Source organism: Lepus europaeus, chromosome 4 (assembly GCF_033115175.1).
Source record: "Lepus europaeus isolate LE1 chromosome 4, mLepTim1.pri, whole genome shotgun sequence".
Lineage (NCBI taxonomy): Eukaryota > Metazoa > Chordata > Mammalia > Lagomorpha > Leporidae > Lepus > Lepus europaeus.
The window spans coordinates 17,647,422-17,672,677 of record NC_084830.1 but is presented as its reverse complement, the minus strand read 5'-3'; the positions used below and the strand labels follow the sequence as shown (position 1 = coordinate 17,672,677).

Sequence of the window (25,256 nt, the reverse complement as noted above, 5' to 3'; positions counted from 1 at the left end):
ATATTTTAAGAGAGGTTGTTAGTACAACAGGGATATAGGTTGACAAAAAGAATCACAAGAATTATGTAAAGTAGCCATGGCATGTTGCTGTTGATGCGGAAGTTCTAATGACCAAGGTAGTACTGTGGGAGTTCTCTTCTGACATCTCTGATTTCTGCGGCACCTCACCAAGCTGCTGAGGCCGAACTTGGCTGCCTGGGTACCACTTGCTTGCCTGGGTACCACTTGCAGGTGTGCTGTGATTCCGAGTTCATTTTAAAAGCGCTGCCTTCCTGATTTCTCCCATGTTTTCCCTCCTCTTATTTCTGGGGGCTGCACTGAAGCATGTTAACCTAGGAGATGTTCTATGGACTGTGCTTATAATTGACTGTTGTAAAATTAAAGCATAATTTAAAAGCCTGAAAAGGTCAATTTTAAAAGCCAAATGTCAATGGATTTTTCCATTGTTTCAGATGATGTATGCTGTTTGTGGTATTGCTCTTCAGAGTAGACAGGAAATACTGATATTTTATCTGTGCTAAGATGTTTTAACAGAGAGTCCTTGAGTACATACATACCCAAGTGTGTCTTAGTAAGCCAACTTTCCTTTCATTCAATTTTTTTTTAATGCTAAAATTTTTATGACCCCATGTTCTCTGTCTTTCCTGATCTGTTAAATTATATATTTAGGGCTTGGAAAAACAGTTTAGAAGCACTTTTAAGAACATTACTTTCCTTTCCAACCTGCTAGTGACTTATTATAGTCCTTGTTCTCTGAGGATTTTAATTTTTAAAACATTGATAGAGAGTTCCAATGAAGTGAAACATTTGCAAATATGTTTCTAGTGATCCATACTCTTGGTGGCTTATTTTCTTATGTGTTTTAGGCTATATAAGGTTTTTTGTTTGTTTTCATTTTTTTCACCTGTGTTCTATTCATTATCCTTCAAAATTATTTGTCAGGATTATTTAAAACCTAAGAAGAAAGTGTCTTCTCCAGAAAGGAATTATGTCTGCTTCTGCCAGATACCTGTAGGTACTATCAGTCTTGCACTGAGATTAGAGTTTAGGGTCCCTGAGGTGACCCCAGGTTGCAAATCCAGGGGGTCTGGTTTGTGGCCAGTTTTTCAGTTTGTTTTCTCTCCCTTTCCGTCCTCCTCTGTTTTATGGCCAAGACCCACTTCCCATGGTCCTGAAGAGCAGGGTAGGATTATTTCTGGCTCGTTTTTGCACAGAGGAGTGGGGATCTTGCACACTGTGGGAGGGTGTTCTACCTGGGTGATCTCTGGACCCCCTTCTTTTCAGTTTCCCCTACATTTTGCCTTCCTTGCTTCTACTATCTTATGAAATTTGTTAAGACTTGTTCGCTTTTCTCCCCCTGATTTTTTTCTCAGTTGTTTTCAGTAGGAGGATTAGTCCAAATGGCCTGGCCCCCCATTACTGGAAGTGGAACTCTCGAACTCTTCCTTATCTAGCATTGTACACTCCTGTAGGTTTGTGTGGCAGGGATGGAACTGGACCACTTTGAGGAGGGGGCTGAGCCTGAGAGCCGTGCCATGATTGATTTAAGGTTGTGCATCCTGGAACTTCTCAGGATGAGTCTGTTTTTCTTTCCACCCCAACACTGCCTTTGAGCTTTCTACTAAGTGTATTTATAAAATTTTTAATGAACTTAGCATATTGCATAATACCTATACAAAATTGTTTAGACCATTGGCGAATGTAGATTATACTTGTGCAATTTTTACAAATGTGGCCATTTTAAGTGGAAAATGGTAATTGCAATCTTTTTTCCTTTCAGCTGAAGTGAGTAGTGAATATAGTATGGACAAAGCAATGGTTGAATTTGCTATGATGGATCGGGAACTAAACCATTACGTAAAGGCTGTCCAATCTGCAATAAATCATGTAAGTCTGTATACCATCAGCTGGTCATATTTGGTTACAACTCACTGTCCTAGAAATGGAAACAGAAAATCAGAATTTTCTGTAGCCTCTGATATTTCCTTATCATTACTGTAGCAGCTATAAATTTTCTCTTAATCAGGAATCTTAAATATTCTCCCAGGTAGACCACATAGATTGTCTTGCATTTTCTGTCTCAGAAATTTTGGTGTAAGCCACCTTTGAATGTGACAATTATATAAAATGCTAACAATTATATACAATTTTTTTGCAGGGTTTTTTTTTTTTTCTGTTATATTGCTTAAGCAAACAGTTTGGACCAGGTTTAGATATTCTCCAACTTTAATCAATATGCATCTCTTGTAAAATTCTTAGAATCAGATAATATGGAAAAGTTTTAGAGCAAGTTTAAAAATAAAAAAGGTTGGCATTTTGGTTTTTCCAGGAGCCAAACTTATCTTTGTTGACTCCAGCTGTCACAGGAACAAAACATGAGGCAGTTGAGGTGGGAACATAGCAACATCCTTTTTAGTAGGACTGTATTGAGTAAGAAGTGAGCAATATGATTGCAGTAATGTTTCTGAGAAGTCCTTTGTCCTCTGAGCAGTGGAAACTCCCTGTTGAACTGATTTCATATACCTGTGTAATAGAGTGTCTTGTACTTCTGGTTTCTTTGTTTGCCTTTTCTTTCTTATAGCTATGGGAAAATTCCAAAAATCAAATATTTAACAAGATTGGCTACTGTTCATTGGAAGATAAATTTCTAGAGGTTGTTTTATGCTTAACCTATTAAAATGTTCAATTCTGTGAATATTTCAATGATACAGTTATTTGAAATTTACCATAGTGGTATATTTGTTGCTCAATTTAAGAATTTATATTTGTTCTAAATGTAAGACAATGGGACTTAATGGGTTTAAGCCAGTGAAATGAGCCGTTTATAGTTATAGGACGTTTCTCTAGTTTTAATTAATGGTTAGTATTTATAAAGTATTGTATTTGTGACTTACTTTAAGAATATTTGCTTATATCCAAGTAATAAACTTGTTTGATTTGTGAAATTTTAATCTGTCCTGCCACTGTGACTGTTAGACTTGGTCTTGTGAATATTCCTTCATTAAAAAATAAGAAAAGGATGTCATATCAACATCATATTTGAAACTGGCTAATGAAGCACCTAGCTCAGAAGTTTTCAGTTGTAGCTGAACCCCAGGCAGCAGTTCCTACTGCCAGAGAATGTGATTGCACTGGTCCGGAGCGGGGTTGGTCACCAGTGTTTCCTAGAAACTCATTCTCATGTGTATCTAAGGTTGAAAACCACTGACTTAAAGGGACAAGTCTGACTTTATAGATGAAGTGTGTTTGCTGCCAAAGATCAAAATTAGCTCTATTAGATGGATCTGTTTTGCTTTGACCTTTACATTCTGTGGAGATTTTTGATAACTTTTACTTTCATACTGTACAAATATAACAGCACAGTGTATTATAGATTTTAAAAATGAGATTTGAGAATCAAAGAATTTAATGTTTATTTTCTATTAAAATTTAAGGTTCACAGATACTTAAGGTAGTTTTATATCAAGTATTGGACTCTTGCCTCTTCAAGCAATTGAGTCACTCTTGAAAAAAAAGTTAAACACAGAGAAACCTCCATCCTCATTCATGTTCAGTAGTTAACAGTACTTATTTTATCTTGAGATCTCATCCTATTACCTTCACCCTACTTTTCAGCCCTAGGCTCACACTAGAGGCTGTGGAACAACTTGGGTAGAGATTCTAATGCTTGTCAGGGAAGTCTCTGGTCTTTCATAGTAGAGGAAACATCTTTGTTTTCCTTTTCTGATGCAGTTACGCTCTCTATGCAATCTTGTTACAAGGCCAAGAAGAGTACATCATGATTTTACAAGGTTTCTGAAACTGAGTGGATAATAATCATTATTTTGAGGGAAATAGCTTGTACCATTTACATATTTGGAGTTATGCCTATTACTCTCTTAATACTTATTTTGATGAGGGATAAAGAACGAACAGCATCGAGGGAGGCTCGAAGGACGCTAGAGTTCCTTAGTTAACAGCAATATCCCAGGGAATAGAAGCTTTTGCAGCCCTAGAGCGTCTTCTAAGTTAAAAAACTTCTGTGGTGAAGAAACTTAACCTCTTGCACCCTCATATTCTTCGTCTATAAAATTCTTAGCCTGCCTATTTCACAAGACTGTTATGTGAATCAGATTAGATACTGTATATCAAAACACTTTGGCATTCATAAAATTTGATTTAGTGATAAGATATATTATTGCAAGCCCAGATTTCCAAACAACTTAGAAAGGTTGAACAGAATTTTCTAAAATGTTTGTACCTTATTTTACTAACTTTACTTAAGGTGCTTTTTTGACTTTGGACTGTTCTACTCTGGAATTCAAGAATCGCATAAATTATGTTTAAGATGCTTAAATTACAATATAAGGTATGGCCACTAAGATGAAGGTTTTTTTTTTTTTGTTGTTGTTGTTGTTGTTTTTTTTTTTTTTCAGAGTATTAAGAAAGAAGATAGGTAATGGGAGCCCATAGGAGTCCTATTTCTGTTTCTGAATTCCACAGCCATAGGAAATTAAAAAAGAAAACTTTTTATTGTCAAGGAGCATTCATTATTTAAATACACATTGCTATCTCTTGCCCTCTCAGTTTTACTTTCCCAGAATTCTGAAGGTTATATACCTCTAAAAGGTTTTGGAACACTTGGAAGTATAGATCAATTCACCTGCAATCCCTGTGTCAGTTAGCAGAAGCTCTCAGATTGCCTTCCTTGTCCTTTGAGAAAATAGATTACTACATTCCATGATGCTTGAAGGTATTATTTGGTATCAGCATTTATTTCAATGCTCCAAAACTAAAAATAAAAAGGACTTTCTCTAGCTCATTTGTAGAGGGAATATTACGCAGTGAGCACTAAAAATGCTTTGGCTGTAAATCATTTATAGAAACTCAGGATAAATGGGTAATATACTGTCACCACTCTTAAAACTTTATACAGAGTTCTATATGCCAGGCACTTCTAAGTGCATGAAATAGGAAGTCAGCATGGCCCATGTGACCTTTACCTTCATGTTGTCCAAAGTCTAGAATAGAAGACAAACATTTAACAAGGGACAATACAGATGTCATTTAATTACTGTCATGATGTGTGCTACAAAAGGAAACGGAGCATTCAGGAAGAATGAAAACAGGGAGCATCATTTCTTTCAAAGGGTGGTTGGGAGATGTCCTTCCTGAGAGAATGGTATTTAAGATGAAAGGGCCAAAAGAACCGCAAGGCGGTAGTGTGATAGATAACTTCTTTGTGTGAGTGTTGCATTAAATGAAAGCTGCTTATTTCTGATTGTCTTAGTGTTAGCGTTTCAGAATGCCTTGACCAATCCAAGACTTAATCTGAGGAAATTAGGCCAGAGAAGTCTCATCCTCACGTGCAGTAAGTTAAAATATACAGAGTAATTGAGTAACCTACCTACCTAGTTGGTTGGTGATTCATTCATTAACAGATTTTCGAATGCCTGCTATGTGCTTGGCACCATGTTTAGTGATTTAAGTCATGAAAGTAGTAGATTTAAGAATAATGCCATTATTGATACTCTGCTTCTCAAGAAACAGTTACCCCTCAACATTAATAATCATTGTGAAAAAGGATGGAAGTCATGAATGTTACTAATAAATGGCCTAACAGGTTAAGGGTAGTGTCACGTTATTAGCAATCCATGATAAAATACAATGTGTATCCTCTAGTGTTTGTGATGAGTATTGTAGTCCTAAACAGAGCCTGAAATTTGCGTTATACTTTGGCGTGTGTGTGTATGTGTGTGTATGTGTATTTAAAGATTTATTTATTTATTTGAAAGGCAGAGTTACAAAGAGAAAATGAGACAGAGGTAGAGAGAGGGAGGGAGGGAAGAAGAAAGGAAGGGGGAGAGGAGGGGAATCTTCCATCTCCTGGTTCACTCCCGAGATGGCCACAATGGCTGGGACTGGACCAGGTCAAAGCCGGGATCCTGGAACACTGTGTGGGTCTCCCACATGGGTGACAAGGGCCCAGTTACTCAGGCCATCTTCTGTTGCCCTTCCAGGTGTTATCAGCTGGATCAGAAATGGGGCAGCCCGGACTCAAGCTAGCATTCATGTGGGATGCTAGGGTTGCAGGCAGCTGCCCAACCCACTGCGCCCCAGTACCAGCCCTGGAATATATAGTTTTAAAATCATGATCCTTAATTTTATAATTTTACTTTAGCAAACTTTAAATCTGAACAGAATGTCACACACTACCTGAGTATTGTTCTTTTAGTGTAGGCTGCTTCAAAATGTTACTGAATTAGAAAATCCAAAGCCTGTGTATTTTCTTCACTTTATTCTAGTACCCTCTGTTTTTTTTTTTTTTTTTTTTTTTTTTTTAAGATTTTATTTATTTGAGACAGCTATAGACAGAGAGAGGGAGAGACAGAAAGAGAGGTCTTCCATCTGCTGGTTCACTCTCCAAATGGCTGCAACACCTGGAGCTGGGCCAGTCCAAAGCCAGGAGCCAAGAGCTTTTTCCAGGTCTCCCACACAGGTGCAGGGGCCCAAGGGCTTGGGCCATCTTCTACTGCTTTTCCAGGCCATAGCAGAGAGCTGGATTGGAAGTGCAGCAGCCAGGACACAAACTGGCACCCATACGGGATGCCAGCACTGCAGGCGGTGGCTTAGCCTATGAAGCCACAGCACCAGTCCCCATCTAGTACTATCTTTTGTGTTATCTTTGTCTTATAGATAAGTAGGATTTTAAATAAGATTGTGTCCATGTATATATTTTGAACTTTTCTTTATCTCAATTAATAGGACTTACTAAAAATTTTTTATTTTTATTGTATTTGAAAAGGAGAGGGAGAAAGATCTTCCATCCATTGATTTACTCCCCAAAGATCCACAACAGCCGGAGTTAGGCCAGGCTGAAGAAAGGAACCCAGAACTCAGTCTGAGTCTCCCATGTGGTTGTCAAAGACCTAATTAATTGAACAATCACTTGATGCCTCTCAGGGTGTGCATTAGCAAGAAGCAGGATCAGAAGTAGTTGGTACTTGGACCAGGCATTCCTACATGGGATATGAGCATGCCAAGTGGAAACTTAAACACTGTGCCAAATGCCTGCCCCTACATATGTGGTTGTTGTTTTATTTATTTATTTATTTATTTTAAGTCACTGTTTTACAGCAGTCGCTACCAAGAGCCTGGTGAAGGAGAGTATTTTTCTTCTTCATTGAAGCAATGAGGTGCCTGAGTGGTCCACTGGGGTTGTTTCTTAAAGATATGTTCATGGACATACATACCCCATGTTAAGTACTGTGGTTTTTAATTGTTAGGCTAACCTGAATATTTTAACCACATTTTCAAACTAATATGTTATTGGTTAGAGGAATACAAATAGACTTCACCTAAGTTGTTGGGACGAATACGAATACAACCCTAGATATAATAAAAGTATAAATGGGTCATAGGTGTAGTTTACCTCAGCCCTGTCATTGTGCAAACTAATTTTGACTGTTTTTAACACGGCACTTCCCTGTGCTTCCTCACCCTTTACCCTTCATTATCTGGTAATCTTTGCATTTATCTTTCCTGAATTTATCTTAATATCCACCATTTTAACAAGAAATCTTTTGGGGGGATCTTGCATATTGAGAATTACTATTTTACTTAAACAAAATTGGGGGGTAGAACTTCTCCCTTAAAAATCTAATAGTTTATAGTATCTGAAGGAAATTCTAGACTAGAGGATGCAATTTATAACAACAATTTGTGATCACCAGCTGATTGAGTATAAGAATGCACCCACTCTGTTAGTCAAATGACCAAAGAGGAAGGAGGGGAGAATTAGTTTGGGGGTTATAAAATTTGAGAACAGAAGATTCCTGGCATGAGAGAAATTACTGTTACTGGAAGGAACAGCAGGAAGGTGGGAAGTGACAGGGGTTTGAAATTAGTGAAGAGCTCTTGGAACCAGATGGGAAAGTCCTGGGAGGCCACCTTCTTCTCCACTGCCTGTCCCTACTCTTGGCCCTCCAGGAACAGTGTGCAGCCTCTTGACACCTTTATTTCCAAAAAGTTTCAAAAGTGTGTTTTATATTCCATGAGTTTTTTCATCAAAAGGAACATTGCCCAAGTGTGAAAATTAACAGGGAAAAAAGTTAACTTTGACTTTTTATACTTTGGCCACTTGACCCTGCAATGTGCCTATTATTATTACCAGTAAATAATTTTCTATTTCAGCGCCTTAGAACTCCTTGCACCATTATCCTCTAATTAAGGATGTGTTTGGTAACATTTTGGCTAACAACATAGTTAGGTCTGGAAATTGCTACTATTTCACTTGCCTCTATAGGAAAAAAATCTAAATATAAGATCTCTTAGATTACGTAGTAGTGTATCTGCTAATTAATGAAAATTCTTTTTTTTTTTAAATGCTATATTATGTTATAGTAAGGCTGACTTTCATGGTTAGTTTTTAGAAACCGTCTTAGTGTTTTGAAGATATTAAGTGTTGGGTTTTAACCAGAATTCTAAAATGTTTACAATCTACTGGCATAAATGTGCCTCTAGTGTAGCATTTTTCAAAAATTTACTCCATAATATTTATTAATCAGGATGTGGATAAGTATAATAGGAGAATAGGATTTTGTGGCCAAATAAGTTTGGGGAATGCTTGATTAAAAGAATTTTCTTAAAGACTTTGAAGCCTTTAATATGCTTTTATACAATATGATTCTCCAAAGGAAGAGAATATTCAGAAATTTCCTAAATTACTTAACCACAAAGTTTCTTTGGGAGAGGAACTGATATTCTGCAGAGTTCACTCTGGGAAATGCTGCCATAGTCTCAGGCTCCTAATTTTACAAAAGAAGCTAAGAGATGAGTTCAGCTTTTGTGGCACTTTTCTGGCACCCAAGAAGTAGAAGGTGTATTGAATTCTCTGCCTGAAATGGGCTTTGGTGATGTCTCTATGCAGAAGGTCAGGAAAGAGCCAGGCCTCTGAAATGACAGTGCAGCATTCCAGTAGTGAGGAACAGGAAGAGAAAGGTTTTACAGACATGCAGTGATTGCTTGGCTTTCATAGTCTCTATTTGAATCCAACAAGACCCCTCTGTGGAATGATGATTTGGGAGAGAAGAGGAGAGGAAATATTTTAGAGAAAGGAAGAGTGGACATTACAGCCTAGGGAGAAGGGACACAGCAATAGTATGGGCAAGAAGAGCCTTCAGACCTTTGATGGCCCTGGTCACCGTAGTACTCTAGTGGGCACTGGGGTGCCTAGGGTGATCACTGGGCACCTTGCCTTCAGTGACACCAGGAAATCCTGGCATCTGATCACGTGAGTTACTTAAGTTCTTTAATGTCACAGACTCCTGGTTATTGCTGGCACTGGGCATAATCTACATAAAGCATTGAACCTTTGTTTTAGGTGGTCACTTTAGCCTCCTTCCATTATCGAACTTTTCACTGTGATTATACGTGTTAAAGATCTTGGGATCGAGGCCTTGCCCCACTATTTGACAGAGATGCAGAGTGGGATAATGCAAAAGAGGTGGAGAAGTAGCTTGGTCTGGGGGGATGAATCACCAGATGCTGAAGTTCACTGTAAAATCAATGCGTCTTCACCGTGTAGACTTGAAATCAGTTGCTTGTTTACTAATCACATAATTGTTCTAGTGCCAGTGGTGTGCTTAGTCAAATACAGATATAAAACCTTCTTGACATATGTGCACTAAGTGGCTCCAAGTCATTTTAGCAGTGAAATAGTTTGCCAGAGACAATAAAAATGTGCATAGGACATTCGGAGTAATGGGTAGTCTGTGCTTGAATTCTGGCTCTGCACTCTCCCAGAGCCTTGGTTTCTTTTAAAGGTGGGGTGGTGTACAGGGCTCTGGTAAAGATGAAATGCGGTTGCATGAAAGCACCAACACAGTTCCGTCATACTAGTGGATAGGATTGGTTGGAAACTTTCTTAAAGGAAAACTCATTCCTTTGATCAAGTTGACATAGGTGCTGAAAGGGAATTTTGAATTAAAGTCTGGAGGGTAGAGTGGGCAGCAGGTAACCAGTGAAAGGCCAGAAATGATGTCCTTGAGAGGTTCGTGGAAGAACCTCTTTCCTGGGAAGGGTTTGCTCTGGTAGTTGTAGGGTAAAGGTGTTTGAAGTGGAGTGGAATGCAGTGCTCATAGTTAGTGTTGTAACCAGAAAGAATTGGGTAGAATCAGGGCAAGTGGGCTAGTGCAGAGGCCAGTGAGCATTATCACATTTGGCTGAGTGGATTGGAAGCTCCTCGGTGGTAACTCTACCTATGTCTTTAACAATGAAATAGAGATGGTGCCCTTTAGCATGCTCTGGTTAGTGAAGAAGAGAGGAGGACAGGACTATTCTAGAGATAAGAACTAGACAGCAAGTAGAAATGCAATTTTAATTCAGGAATAACTTTCACTATTTTCTTTGCTATTTAAGTCAATACCTTGAAGAAATGAAGCTCTGAAATGCATTTGTCTCTGTGCACGTGGTTATGCTATTTATTGGGTTATCTTGCTTACATCTTTTTTTTTTTTTTTTTTTTTGACAGGCAGAGTGGACAGTGAGAGAGAGAGAGACAGAGAGAAAGGTCTTCCTTTTGCCGTTGGTTCACCCTCCAGTGGCCGCCGCGGCTGGCGTGCTGTGGCCGGCGCACCGCACCGATCCGATGGCAGGAGCCAGGTACCTATCCTGGTCTCCCATGGGGTGCAGGGCCCAAGCACTTGAGCCATCCTCCACTGCACTCCCTGGCCACAGCAGAGAGCTGGCCTGGAAGAGGGGTAGCCGGGACAGAACCGGCGCCCCGACCGGGACTAGAACCCGGTGTGCCGGCGCCGCAAGGTGGAGGATTAGCCTAGTAAGCCGTGGCGCCGGCCACATCTTTTTTTTTTTTTTTTGACAGGTAGAGTTAGACAGTGAGAGAGAGAGACAGAGAGAAAGGTCTTCATTTTTCCTTTGGTTCACCCCCCAAGTGGCCACTATGGCCGGCACGTTGCACCTATCCGAAGCCAGGAGCCAGGTGCTTCCTCCTGGTCTCCCATGCGGGTGCAGGGCCCAAGCACTTGGGCCATCCTCCACTGCACTCCTGGGCCACTGCAGAGAGCTGGACTGGAAGAGGAGCAACTGGGACAGAATCCAGAGCCCCAACCGGGACTAGAACCTGGTGTGCCGGCGCCGCAGGTGGAGGATTAGCCTAGTGAGCTGCAGCGCCAGCTTCTTGCTTACATCTTAAAGTATTTTTTACTTACTTTATTTATTAGTAACACCTATTTTAAAAAAAGTATTAGGGGAGAAAAATGTGTTGGACTTAGTCTCCTGATGTATCAAATGCAAGTTGTCAGCTATAGCTCAAATACATGCTCTCTGTTAGTTGTTGACAAGTGGGAGAATAGGATGAAGGTAAGTGGAGGGCATATCAAGGGCTTTTCTGTTTGCAGGCTCCTCTCTGAGTTTGCAGTTATCTTCTGATTTCAAGCTCTTCCATTCTCAAGTGAAACCACTGCCCCGCGAACCCTCATGGAGAGAATGGCAGGAATTTCTTTCTGTTTTGTTTCTTGAAGTATCCAGCTTCTGGAAACAGTGGCACTTTCATTCTTTGTGTCATGGCCAGCCTGATATTTTAACCATTGGGGCTTTCTGAATTTCATTTATTTCTGGACTTCCTTTTTTTTTTTTTAATGTCATATAATACAGCATTCTTTAAAATAGAATCTTCATGTTCATTTCTCATGGGCTAGAATAATGAAACTGGTTATTAGGTTATTTTCAATGTAATTTCTTTAATGCTTTATTTTATCTTAAAGCAATCATTTACTTTTCTGCTTATAGATATTGATATTTAGAAAGGCCAAGTGAAGGTAGGTAGTTGGCATAGCATTTAAGATGCTATTTGGAATATATCCATATCAGAGTACCTGGATTCAAGCCCCAGCTCTGCTCCTAATTCTAGCTTCCTGCTTATGCACACTCTGGGAGGTGGCAGGTGATGGCTCAAGTGATTGAGTTCCCGCCATGGGAGACCCAGGTTGAATTTTGGGTTCCTAGCATCCTCCTGGCTTGGTCCTGCTTGTTGTGAGCATATAGAAGATCACTGTTTGTTTCTCTCTCTCTCTCATTCTGCCTTTCAAATAAATAAAATTTTAAAAAAGAAAGGCAAATCAAAGTAGGAGGTACCTTTCTCTGAAGGGAGGAGAGAACTTCCACTTTGACTATGACCCTGTCGGAATAAGATCGAAGTCGGCGAACCCTAAAGGCTTCCATAGCCTTGGCAACTCATGACTAGAGCCTAGGGAGATTACTGATGCCATAAACAGGAGTGTCAAATTGTTAAACCAACAACAGGAGTCACTGTGTACTTATGTTTCATGTGGGATCTGTCCTTAATGGGTTGTCCAATGTGAAGTAATGCTATAACTAGTACTGAAACAGTACACCTTGTGTTTCTGTGTGGGTGCAAACTGATGAAATCTTTACTTAGTATATACTGAATCGATCTCCTGTATATAAAGATAATTGAAAAAAAAAAACCAACTCGGTGTTAAATTGGAAATTACATAGAAAATTAATCAATTTAAAAAAAAAATCATGTAAGATCTCTGTCCTTAATGTGCTGTACTTTGTGATTTAATGCTATAACTAGTACTCCAATTTTTCACTTTGTGTTGCTATGTGAGGGTAAACTGTTGAAATCTTTACTTTATATATACTAAACTGATTTTCTGTATATAAACAGAATTGAAAATGAATCTTGATGTGAATGGAAGGGGAGAGAGAGCAGGAAAGGGGAGGGTTGCTGGTGGGAGGGAAGTTATTGGGAGGGGGGGAGCCATTGTAATCCATAAGCTGTACATTGGAAATTTATATTCATTAAATAAAAGCTTTAAAAAAAAAAGAAAGGCAAGGCAATTTTTACTTAAAGTTAGGAATAGTACCCAGAGATAGTTGAATGAGGCTCATCCACAGAACTGGTTTCTAGACATTCTGACTTGCTTTCTTTTTACCTTCCCCTTAGCTGACACCTGCAAGGTCTTCCATGTTTCCACAGCTGCCTTCCAGTTACCTAGTCTGTTTGCAGTTCTTGGAATGCTCTTGGTACCAAGAAACAAGTCCTCAGGACCCATGATGTCACTCCCTGCCGTCCTGAGGTTTAGTCTAGCCCCCAATATGAAAAAGAAGTCCAAAGCATCCCATAAAATGCTAGTGGAACTCTCAGAGAACTAAAACCTGGATGTGCTTGGAGAGAGACTCATCCCCTTGTAAAATCAGAAATTCAATAAATTTAACTAATTAGACATACTTAGCCATATTTTTAAGAACATCAGCAAAAATATTGTATGCTCAATTCATTCCAGAAGAAATTTTTAAGATATTGCTTAAAGCACCTATAAATAATACAGCTGAAATGAGAATGTTATATCACATTTTCTGTTATAATGAATTTCTCCTTCAGAATATGGAATTAAAATAGTTTGCCTTTAAAATAGTGCATCATTCATGATCCCATTAGAGTAGTAAGTTGTTTGGTGTTAATATTCAATTTAATTATTAAATTTTCTTCTGTACCTATCCCCTGAACTAGCAGTGTGACCTTCAGCAAGTTTCTTACCTATGTCTCTCAGTGATTTCTTGATTAAAAGATGAGATAACTATATGAAAGTGCTTGGGAGTTAAAAGCGCTTTATAACGACAAGGTCTGACTGTTCCATCCTGTTAATTTTTAACTTTTTTTTTTTTTAACCAAAACATGCCTACCACATACTGATTTAAATTGATGATTTCTTTCTTCTTCCAGCTGAACTTGGAATAAATGGTGATAGATAACCTTCCTCACATTGATTTTCCTAACATGGTCTAAACTGGAAGGAAAAGCTGTGTAAGATTCACATTCCCTTTTTGTCTAATTTAGTCATCATTTTCATGAAGGCTTAATCCTGTCCACCCCCCTGTCCCCAAGAGTTTTGTATGAATCTCATCCAACAGTTGAACAAATGACTAATGTAGATTGGGTTTGCTTGGTCACTGAGTCACTTTATTATGAAATACTTAAAACTTGAACGTGTGTGTGTGTGTGTTTGAGGAAATAATTATTAAGACAATTTATACTTTCTGATCTGCTGGTTTCAGTGACTGACTGACTCATGAAGCAACAATGAATAATGAAAATTCACAAAGCCAGATATAATTAGTCTGAAAATAAAGTCTAAATAAGCCACAATCTCCTCTACTTCCCTTTCCACCTTTTCTGAGCAGTGGTATTTGATTTGATAAGAATGTTGGCTGAGAAATAAAGATCTGACTTTAAATTGTAGTTCTATTCTGTCAGGCTGTGGCCTTGGACAAGTCACACAACTCTTGATACTTTGGCTTCCTCATTTCTAAAATGGAATAGTAGTAATGTTGGTCCTCTGTACCTCTTTGGACAATAATAGATAAAACAAAAGAGTATATGTATGAATGTATTTTGACCAACAACAACAAAAAAAGAGATGAAAGATACGTATATAGTTAGAAACAACAAAGAAAACCAATTCTGCCGTAAGTAGCTCATTGTGATCCAATTTCTAGAGAGCTGTAACAAAGCCTATTTGTAGTACGGCTGTCAGTTTAGTGTCTGTTTACAGTGTTTTGGAGGACAAGCCTGGATATGGATCAGAGATAGCAAATTCACTAATCTTCCGGCTTCCCCCATTACCTAATATTTGCCCAAGGTTTGTTGAAGCCATGTTTGTAAATGTCAGTTCATATCCAGTCCCTTTCACTAAGAGTCTGAAACCAACCTTCTTTGCTCCAGCTAAGGGATGCGAAACCATTTTGAATCCCTAGCCTACTGAATGCGCACAGCCGGTTTACGGAGTTAGGAAAGGTGGTTGTTATTCACTCTGAGTCTCAGGAAGGTTAGGAACTTGCCTAGATCACTTGGTTAGTGAGGGTTTTTTTTGATAGGCAACTCAAGAATCTTTTCCTGACATTCTGTTTCAAGACAGATGGAGTTCATTGAATTCACTTTGAATTGTAGTATTCAGCTGAGAATAAGAATGTTTTCAGTCTTAATGTATACTTAGGCTCTTACAATCTCTTATTATAAATAAACCAGAAGTAAAAGTTTGAGAATTTAATCTAAAGAAAAAAGTGTCACGAGTGGCATTGTGGCACACAAGTTAAGCCTCTACTTCGGATGCCCATATCCCATATTGGAGTGCTGGCTTGAGTCTATACTGCTCCCCTTAAAGTCCAGTTTCCTGCATTGTGCATGCTGGGAGGCAGTCGGTGTTGGATCCAGTGCTTGGGCCCCTGCCACCCATGTGGGAGAGCCAGACCGAGTTCCTGGTGCCTGGCTTTGGCCTGCTGCAGTGATTTGAGGAGTAAACCAGAGGATGAAGATGTCTCTCCATTCACCCCCACCTCGCTCCCACACTGTCTTTATCACTCTACCTTTGGACGCGAGCATCCCAGTGTGGTTCACCTTCTGGCTGCTCTGCTTCTGACCCAACTTCCTGCTAATGCTCCTGGGAAGGCAGTGGAAGATGGCCCAGAATGGAGTTCCTGGCTCCTGGCTTTGCCTGACCCAGGCCTTGCTGTTGTGCCCTCATAAGCCTTCAGTTTCTTTATCTGTAAAAAAGAATAGTTATATTACATAGGGTGATGTACTTAATACCTTCAAAAGAAGTGAGGCTTAATATAGTGGGCATTCAGAAAATATTGTCTCTTAATCTCATGCCAAGATAATTGTGAATTTAAACTGGAAAATAGTTTGAAAGCTAGTTTAAACATTTTAAAATATCTCTATCACCTCTCTGTAACTCTGCCTTTCAAATAAATAAAGTAAATCTTTAAAAAACAAATCATCTTAATGTGAAATTTTCATTGTCATCTATCTTCTTCAGCACTTACAGAGCAAAACGGGAGAATCAAAATAGGTTACAGTTAGAAAGTCTAGATTTTACAAGGTGGCCACTCAGTCTGAAAGCATAGCAGTTTAATGATATTATTTTGCATTGTATTATATAGTATTATCTTTTTCAAGATTGGCAATCACTCTGTCATCTCACCTCTGATTTAATCTCTGTAAACGATGAGAACCAAATTATATACATTCTTTTTTTTTTTTTTTTTTTTTTTTTTTTTTTTTTTTTTTTTTTTTTTTACAAGCAGAGTGGACAGTGAGAGAAGGAGAGACAGAGAGAAAGGTCTTCCTTTACCATTGGTTCACCCTCCAATGGCTGCCACGGCCGGTGCACTGCGCTGATCCGAAGGCAGGAGCCAGGTGCTTTTCCTGGTCTCCCATGTGGGTGCAGGGCCCAAGGACTTGGGCCATCCTCCTCTGCACTCCCGGGCCACAGCAGAGAGCTGGACTGGAAGAGGGGCAACCAGGACAGAATCCGGCGCCCCGACCGGGACTAGAACCCGGTGTGCCGGGCGCCGCAGGCGGAGGATTAAGCCTAGTGAGCCGCGGCGCCGGCCCGAATTATATGCATTCTAAAATATATGCTATAGGGAACAGGCATTTAGCCTATGTGTTAATTCCTTTTTTTTTTTTTTTTAAAGATTTACTTTATTTATTTATTTATTTGAAAGGCAGAGTTTACAGTGAGGCAGCAAGAGAGAGAGGTCTTCCATCCACTGGTTCACTCCCTACATGGCTGCAATGATTGGAGCTGTGCTGATCCAAAGGCAGGAGCCAAAAGCTTCTTCTAGGTGTCCCATGCAGGTGCAAGGTCCCAAGGACTTTCCCAGGCCATAGCAGAGAGCTGGATCAGAAGTGGAGCAACCAGGACCTGAACCAACACCCGTATGGAATGTCAGCATTGCAGGCAGCAGCTTTACCTGCTACGCCACAGCTCTGGCCCCTAGGTATTAATTCTTATGTCCCATATCTGAACATCTGGGTTTAATTCTTCTCTCTGGCTTTTGAATCTAGCTTCCTGCCTATGCATACCCTGGGGAACAGTAGTGATGGCTCAAGTAATTGGTTCCTGCCACTCACATGGAAGACCTGGATTGAGTTCTTGGCTCCTGGTATCAAGCTAGCCCTGGCCACTATGGGCATTGAGAGTAGCAGATGAGAATTGTCTTGTCTATCTGTCTGTTTCTCTGCCTCTCAAATTTATATATATATGTGTGTGTGTGTGTGTGTATATATATATAATAAGAACAAGATATATACTATAGACTCTGAGGCATCTAACTTTGGTTTTTGTTTTGGTTATTTTAATTTTCCTATTATACAGTGATTTTTTGATTAGGTTGGTGATAAATAGAATGCATTTTAATTTAGTCAGGAAACTTTTCTTACTGGAGGAAAATTAGAAGGCCAAAGGCAATTTGATAGCTCTGCTAGTGGAAAGTAATTTCAGATACCAGGAAGCCTTATTAATTAGAAAGCAACTTCAGAATTTGTTAGGGAATTTGATAGGCTACTAAATGAGTGGGTAGGTAATAACAAAGAGCATTAATAAGCTGCTGGAGTATTGGTAATTCCATAGTCTTTATTGTGTTGGGTAAGGTGTGAAAATTGGTGGACTGGATCCAGCCTCTTGTCCTTGAATTGCCCTCATTCCCTCCTGTAGAATGCCCATTCAGCATAAAGACAAGGGCCTTGAAGTTGGACTTCCTGTTAGAAACTTCATGGCATTTTGGAAGTTAACTATGTGTTTAAAGAAAAATGTGAAATCCCCCAAATAGATGGTTTGCTTATCTTTTCAGTTGCTATTGTCTTGCTAAATAGGTTTTCTAAGGGATACCTAGTAGGAAGGGAAGAAAGAAAACAGCCTTTCCCCTTTGAATTTGCACCGCAGGGATGAATGAATTCTTTTGGTTATTAAGATCCCTTGGTTTGCAGAGGATGTGACTGGAGGGCCCATGGAAGCCATGGAGTTTGGCATGGAGGCTCTCACCAGGCTTCACCTCAGACAGCCCTATAGCAGCATACCCCAGGGTCCCAGGTGTGAAAGTCTGGTCTTCCTGATGCAGAAGGCTCAGGAAGAAAAGGCTTCCCTTAAACTTGGCCTTACCCTTCCAGTCTCTTCCCACGTCTTGCTTGCCTCAGGTAGATTGCTCCATTCGTGTATATCCCTCCTCCCACTCTCCCATGCCATGCCCTTTCCACACAAACTGTCACACACAGACGTAAGCAAAGCACGCTTCCCTCACCATGCCTGCTATGTTTTGTTTAGATTCTAGCACAAGATGGCTGTTTTCTACCAGCTCAGCTCCAGTGGCACCAGCCACTGCTGAGTGGTATAGTAACGAGAAGTTTATTTAACAGAGCTAAGAAAGTTGAGATCCACGTTGGTTGGGACTTTAATTGCTAGGAACCTTGAATTCAGTGTAACAGAATATTCAGTTATGGGAGGGAATATTATTTAGGCTTTGTGTATTGAGAGTTACATTGAAAGAATTACAAAGTGAAGCCAGTGCCACGGCTCAATAGGCTAATCCTCCGCCTGCGGCGCCGGCACACCAGGTTCTAGTCCCGGTGGGGGCGCTGGATTCTGTCCCAGTTGCTCCTCTTCCAGGTCAGCTCTCTGCTGTTGCCTGGGAGTGCAGAGGAGGATGGCCCAAGTGCTTGGGCCCTGCACCCGCATGGGAGACCAGGAAAAGCACTTGGCTCCTGCCTTCGGGTCAGCACGGCACGCCGGCGTGGCAGCCATTGGAGGGTGAACCAATGGTAAAGGAAGACCTTTCTCTCTGTCTGTCCTTCTCTCTCACTATCCACTCTGTCAAAAATAAATAAATAAATAAATAAATAAATAAATAAAAGTGAAAGAATTACAAAGTGAATCCTAAGTCAAAGAGGCTAGGAAGGAAGTTATGCTAAAGGGGTGAGAATAGTTTATATAGATATGAAAAAAGTGGAGTTCTTTTATTTTTCTTTTTAGGAAATATTTGTTTATTTCCTATATTAGAATTGTAGGCACCTGAGGCAATTATCTCAGTGCTACATGTGCCCATGTCTTTGAGGCAATGAGAACAAGAGAGGAAAGTAGAACTTTACTCCTTGATAGGAAAGTGTATATTGAATGCCTTCTGGGAAACTCCTCTGTGACTAACACTTTGCCAGTGTCGAAACTAAGCTGAAAGTCCGTTTGTTCAGAGGTCTCCTTAATAAAATAATTAGAATATTTCATTTGATAAACATAGTACCTAGCTTATCATTTCAAAATTTGTTGAAGAATCTTTGAAATCATTAAGCAATAGGTTTAATTTCTATGGAGCTTGTTTTTTATTTATTGGTGGGCTGCTCATGAGTTTAAGCTGCCTCTTCTTAATGTAACATCTATACCACAAGCTCACGGTGATTGTGGTGAATGGTAGCAAAAACATGGCTCTCTCTGAATACTAAGACATGTTTAAATAGATTCTTTTGATGCGATCTTGAGAATCCTGCATTATATGCTGCCTGTAACAGGGTGGGTATTTATAACATCATTCAAGGGCCATATAAAATTATTAGCTTAAAAATTAGCCTACCATAGGCTTATTGAATTTTGAGTCTTGCCTGCAGTTGCTTTGGCAAAGCCAGACCAAATGAGGTCATGGGCCATATATGGCCTGCAGCCTGGACATTCCCCACCCCTGCTTTAGAAGGAGGGAGAAAGGACACCTCGGGAGGAATGTGGAAAAAAAAGGAAAATAATTCTTTTCTCCCAGTATCTATTTTTCAAAGGGCCTTTTGCACTGCGTAGACATTTTGTCTTAATCGCTTTGGGCTGCTGTAACAAAATACCCCAGATTGGGTCACTGATAAACTACAGACATTTATCTCTCACTGTTCCGAGGCTGGGAAGTCCAAAATCCAAGGACTCTCTTTCTTGCTTCCAGAATGTGCCTTTTGGCAGTGTCATCAGAAAGCAGGAGAGGCCAGCTCGCTCCTCAGGGCCTCTTTTTTGAGGGCACTAATCCCTTCTTAAGGGGATTGAGGGGATTTTTGACATTGACGTCTCAAAGGACCTACCTCTTTACCATTTTCTTTTGGGTTAGAATTTCAACACGTGAATTTGGGGTGGAGGCAGGTGCACAAATCTTGGCATCATAACAACATGCATTCCATGTTGCTTCATGCCTTCAGTCCTTGTTCTTGTTTCTTTGGTCTCTCTGACATAAATAAAATATGTACATAAAGTAGCAGAGCATGTTTGTCCTGCCAAGTGTGTGTAACTCTGTTCAGGGTGCTTTATACACATCACTGTGTATCCTCATCACAACGTGTAAGGTAAATGTAGAGTATCCTGGGATAGATGAGGAAGCTAAAGTTGACAGTTATGTGCATTGCCCAGGTTTCATACCAAGTAACGAATCAAGAGGATCTTGTGCTCTTGTTCTCTTATCTGACCTCTCTGCTTTTGATAACCACTCTATTCTTCCTCAACTTTTATGTGCTGTCAATATTCGTGTCGGCATGACTTTTTTTTTTTTTTTTTTTTTTTTGACAGAGTGGACAGTGAGAGAGAGAGAGACAAAGGTCTTCCTTTTCTGTTGGTTTACCCCGCAATGGCCGCTGCAGCTGGTGCGCTGCGGCCGGCGCACCGCACTGATCCGAAGCCAGGAGCCAGGTGCTTCCTCCTGGACTCCCATGCAGGTGCAGGGCCCAAGGATTTGGGCCATCCTCCACTGCACTCCCAGGCCACAGCAGAGAGCTGGACTGGAAGAGCGGCAACCGGAACAGAATCCGGCACCCCAACCAGGACTAGAACCTGGTGTGCCGGTGCGGCAGGTGGAGGATTAGCCTACTGAGCCGCGACGCCGGCCATAACTCTCTTTTTTTAAGATTTATTTATTTATTTGAAAGGCAGAGTTACAAAGAGGCAGAGGCAGAGACAGAAAGAGAGGTCTTCCATCCTCTGGTTCACTCTCAAGATGGCCGCAATGTCTGGAGCTGAGCCGATCCAAAGCCAGGAGCCAAGACCTTCTTCATGGTCTCCCATGCGGGTGCAGGGGCCCAAGCACTTGGGCCATCTTCTGTTGCTTTCTTGGGTCATGGCAGAGAGCTGGATCAGAAGTTTAACAGCCAGGACTCGAACTAGTGCCCATATGGGATGCCATCAGTGTACACGGTGGCTTTACCGGCTATGCCACAGCACCACTCCCTCCCCGCAACCCCTTACCCCTGCATAACTCTTTTTCCTTCTAGCTTCTACGTATTGTTTTTGTTGGCTCTTGCTTAATTCTTTACTCATTAAGTTTTGGAATTTCTACCCATTCTTTGTCTTCTCTTTTCACACTGCATGAGGATACTTCAGACAAAATGGAATTAAAAGATAAATTTATTTAGATGCAAAAATTCTGAAATCCATGCATAATCTTTTCATAATATGAATTTTCCACAAACTTTTGGAAGATTCCTTGTTACAGTACTCTTTCTGAGAAATAATATCATGCTCATAACTTAAATTGCTGTCTTCATGCTACTGAATCCCAAGTCTTTCTTTTAGAATATGTATTTTATTTATTTGAAAGACAGAGTTACAGAGAGAGAGAAAGGGAGAGGGAGAGACAAATAGAGAGCTTCCATTCGCTGGTTCGCTCTTCAAATGGCTGCAATGACCAGAGCTGGACTGATGTGAAGCTTGGAGCCAGGAACTTTTTCCAGATCTCCCATGTGGGTGCAGAAGCCCAAGGACTTGGGCCATCTTCCACTTTTTTCCCAGGCACATTAGCAGGGAACTGTATAGGAAGTGGAGCAGCCAGGACTCCAACCAGCACCCGTATGGGATGCCGGCACTGCAGACCGTGACTTTACCCACTGTACCACAATGCTGGCCCCCAAAATCCTTATTTCCATTCCAAATTTCTTATTTGAGAACCATACACATGAACTCAATGATATATTTGACTTTCTTCTCTTTAATGTATTATGGGAATCTTAGATTCAACTTACCAGGGTGAAGCTTTTCCTCACATTCAGAATTTGGTGGTTGTTGTTTCTCCTATTTCCTCATGTCTCACATTCTATCTACAAATTTTACTGATTATCCAGTTACTTCATTCATCTCCAACATCCCGTTGGATGTTTTTGGTCTTAAATCTCCAGGGGCAAGTTTGCTGCATATAGTTGCTCTCTTCTGTTGTGTTTTCTATCTAGTAGCCCAAGGGGTGTTTCTAAATTGAAAATTTGATTATTTTGCTTTCCTTTTCTATAGCTTTACCTTCTTCAGCTTTTCCTTGGGATTCTTAGTACTAAGTTAGAACTTCTTTACATGGTTTATACCCCTGTTTACCTCTGGTCTCACTTTTTACTGTTCTTTTTATGCCAGTCATTGCGATGTACTCTTGCCTCTGGCCTCAGCACCGTCTACTGGGAATGTTCTTTTACTTCCAAATGACTACCTGTGCCATATCCTTCACAAGCTGAGCTTAGTTCCTTTTTAACAGCCCTCTGACATCATCTGGTCTCTGCTCACCAACTGGATTACTCTTGTGTGTTCTCATAACTGCATATACTTACTCATTTTTTGTGGCATTGTAACTATAACCCAGTTCTCACTCGAAAGCCATCCCGGATATAGAACTGTACTCTTTTTATTTCTACTTCATTTCATTCCCTTGGAATTGCACATTTAACCTTACAAGAATAAATTCTTTGACTTTTTTTTTCCAAAGCCAGCTGTTCCTCATCTCAGAAAAGGGCAACTGTAGTATTTCATTTCATCAGCTCAAAAAACAGAATTGTCCTTAGTGCCTTAATTTTTTCACATCTCATATTCAGGAAATCAATAAAGCTTACTTTTACCTTTAAGATATATTTAGAATCTGAGCACCTTTCACTGTTTCTGCTCCGTCACCCTGACTCATGTCATCGTCACTTCTTGCCTAGATGACCACAATAAACTACTGATTTTTGTGCTTCTGTCTAGTCTCCAGCTTCTGCCCTTCCTCGCCTAAAATTTACTATCATCACGACAGCCAGATGATCCTTCTAAAAAGAAAACCAGGGGGCTGGCGCCGTGGTGCAGTAGGTGAATCCACCACCTGCAGTGTCAGAATCCCATAGGGGCTCTGGTTCTAGTCCCGGCTGCCCCTCTTCCAGTCCAGCTCTCTGCTCTGGCCTGGGAAAGCAGTAGAAGATGGCCCAAGTCCTTGGGCCCCTGCACCTACGTGGGAGACTGAGAGGAAGCTCCTGGCTCCTGGCTTCAGATCGGCGCAGTTCCAGCTGTTGCAGCCATTTGGGGAGTGAACCAGTGGAAGGAAGACTTTCTCTCTGTCTCTCCCTCTCACTTTCTGTAACTCTACCTGTCAAATAAATAAATAAAATCTTTAATTAAAAAAAAAAAAAAAAGAAAATCAGATCTTCCCTGTCCTGCAGACAGAACTTTCCTGCCTCTCTCAGAGACCCCCGTCCTGTCTCACTCCACACTCTTGTTATTACTTCTGATCTCATCTCTCTTTCCCGACCTTTGTCTGTGACTCTGGCTCATTGGCTCACTCCCTTATTTATTTTTTTCTTCATTCTCTATATTGACAAGTCATCTTTGCCTTGACTGTCCATTGTAGAAGCGCTCACTCATTCCCACCCTGTGTAATTTTTTTCCATGGCACTCTTTGCTGTCTGGCTATATGTTTTCTTATTACTCTTCTCTACTAAAATGCTAACCAAGGGTTTGGTCTCTTGTGGTTAGTACTGTATTCACAGCATATAGAACAGTGTGTGGTCCCTAGTAGGCTCTCAGTAAACAGTTGATGATGTCTAGAGTAGCAGTTAAGTCATGGACTTAGTGATTTAACAGACCTGCTACTGCAGTGAGTCCCAGTTCAAACACTGAGCTCTCTACCCACTTAGACCACTCCTTAGCCTTACTCTCTTAATCAGTAATCTAAAAAGCATTAGTTCTTACCTCTCTCTATATTGTTTGTTTGGGGATAGAATAAGATAATCCGTGTAAAGTATTTAGCTAGTACCTTACTGATGTAATTAGTTGACAGCAGCTGTTGCTGCTGGTACTGCTGTTAATTCTTATCAGACTACATTATACGGTAACCCCAATCCCACCTCCTTATCCGTAGTTTCACTCTTCTGCAGTTTTAACTATCCAACTGTGATCTGAAATTTTAAAAGGAAAATTCCAGAAATAAACAGTTCATAAATTTTTAATTGTGTGCCTGAGTAGTGTGATGAAATCTTGCACCAGCTGGCTTTATTGCTCCTGGAACATGAATCATCCCTTTGTCCCGCATATTCTGTCCGTCTACATTGCCTGCCTGTTACTTACATAGTAGCTGTCTCAGTTATCAGATCAGCTCTCATGGTGTTATAGTACTTGTGTTCAAATTAAAAATGGCCCCAAAGGACAAGAGTAGTGATGCTGGCAATTTACTGATGCCCAAGAGAAGCTGTAAAATGTGTCCATTAAGTGAAAAGGTAAAAGTACAATTATTATTTGTGTTTGGTATTTTGTTATAATTGTTGGTATTTATTATAATTGTTCTATTTTATTATTAGTTTTTAATCTCTTATAATTCCTACTTAATAAATTAAACTTTATCATAGTTATATGAATATAGAAAAACATACAGAGTTCAGTTCTATCTGCAGTTTTAAGCATCTACGGGAGGTCTTGGACTGTACCCCCATGGATAAGGGGGGATGCCCATAGATTCTTTTTTTTAATCCAGCTTTTCCACTAGATAAGGTGTTTTTTTTTTTTTTTTTAGATTTTTATTTATTTATTTGACAGGTAGAATTACAGACAGTGAGAGAGGGAGAAAAAGGTCTTCCTTCCATTGGTTCACTCCCCAAATGGCCGCCACGGACGGAGCTGCACCGATCCGAAGCCAGGAACCCGGTGCTTCTTCCTGGTCTCCCATGTGGGTGCAGGGGCCCAAGCACCTGGGCCAGCCTCCACCGCTTTCCCAGGCCACAGCGGAGAGTTGGACTGGAAGAGGAGCAACTGGGACTAGAAGCGGCACCCATATGGGATGCCGGTGTTGCAGGTGGAGGATTAGCTAGTGTGCCATGGTGCTGGCCCCTCCACTAGATAAGTTAAACTGCATCGTTTTTTTTTTTGTTTGTTTGTTTGTTTAATTAACCATTTTTTGAAAAGATTTATTTATTTATCTGAAAGTCAGAGTTACACAGAGAGAGAAGAGGCAGAGAGAGAGAGAAAGAGAAAGGTCTTCCATCCACTGGTTCACTCCCCAATTGGCTGCAACGGCCAAAGCTGTGCTGATCTGAAGCCAGGAGCCAGGAGCTTCTTCCGCATCTCTCACTTGGTTTCAGGGACCCAAGGACTTGGGCCATCTTCTAGTGCTTTCACAGGCCATAGCAGAGACCTGGATTCAAAGTGGAGCAGTAGGGATTCGAA

General features: G+C 40.4%; 1 protein-coding gene across 2 annotated transcripts in view; it reads left to right on the top strand.

The window, feature by feature from the left end:
• The window catches only part of NSMCE2 (NSE2 (MMS21) homolog, SMC5-SMC6 complex SUMO ligase), a 244,282-nt gene that overhangs the window by 49,461 nt on the left and 169,565 nt on the right, over positions 1–25,256 (top strand). For both annotated transcript variants that reach the window (XM_062189456.1, XM_062189457.1), the window contains exon 3: positions 1,781–1,887. In XM_062189456.1, the coding sequence (XP_062045440.1) occupies positions 1,781–1,887 (107 nt within the window). The remainder of the gene's footprint in view (positions 1–1,780; positions 1,888–25,256) is intronic.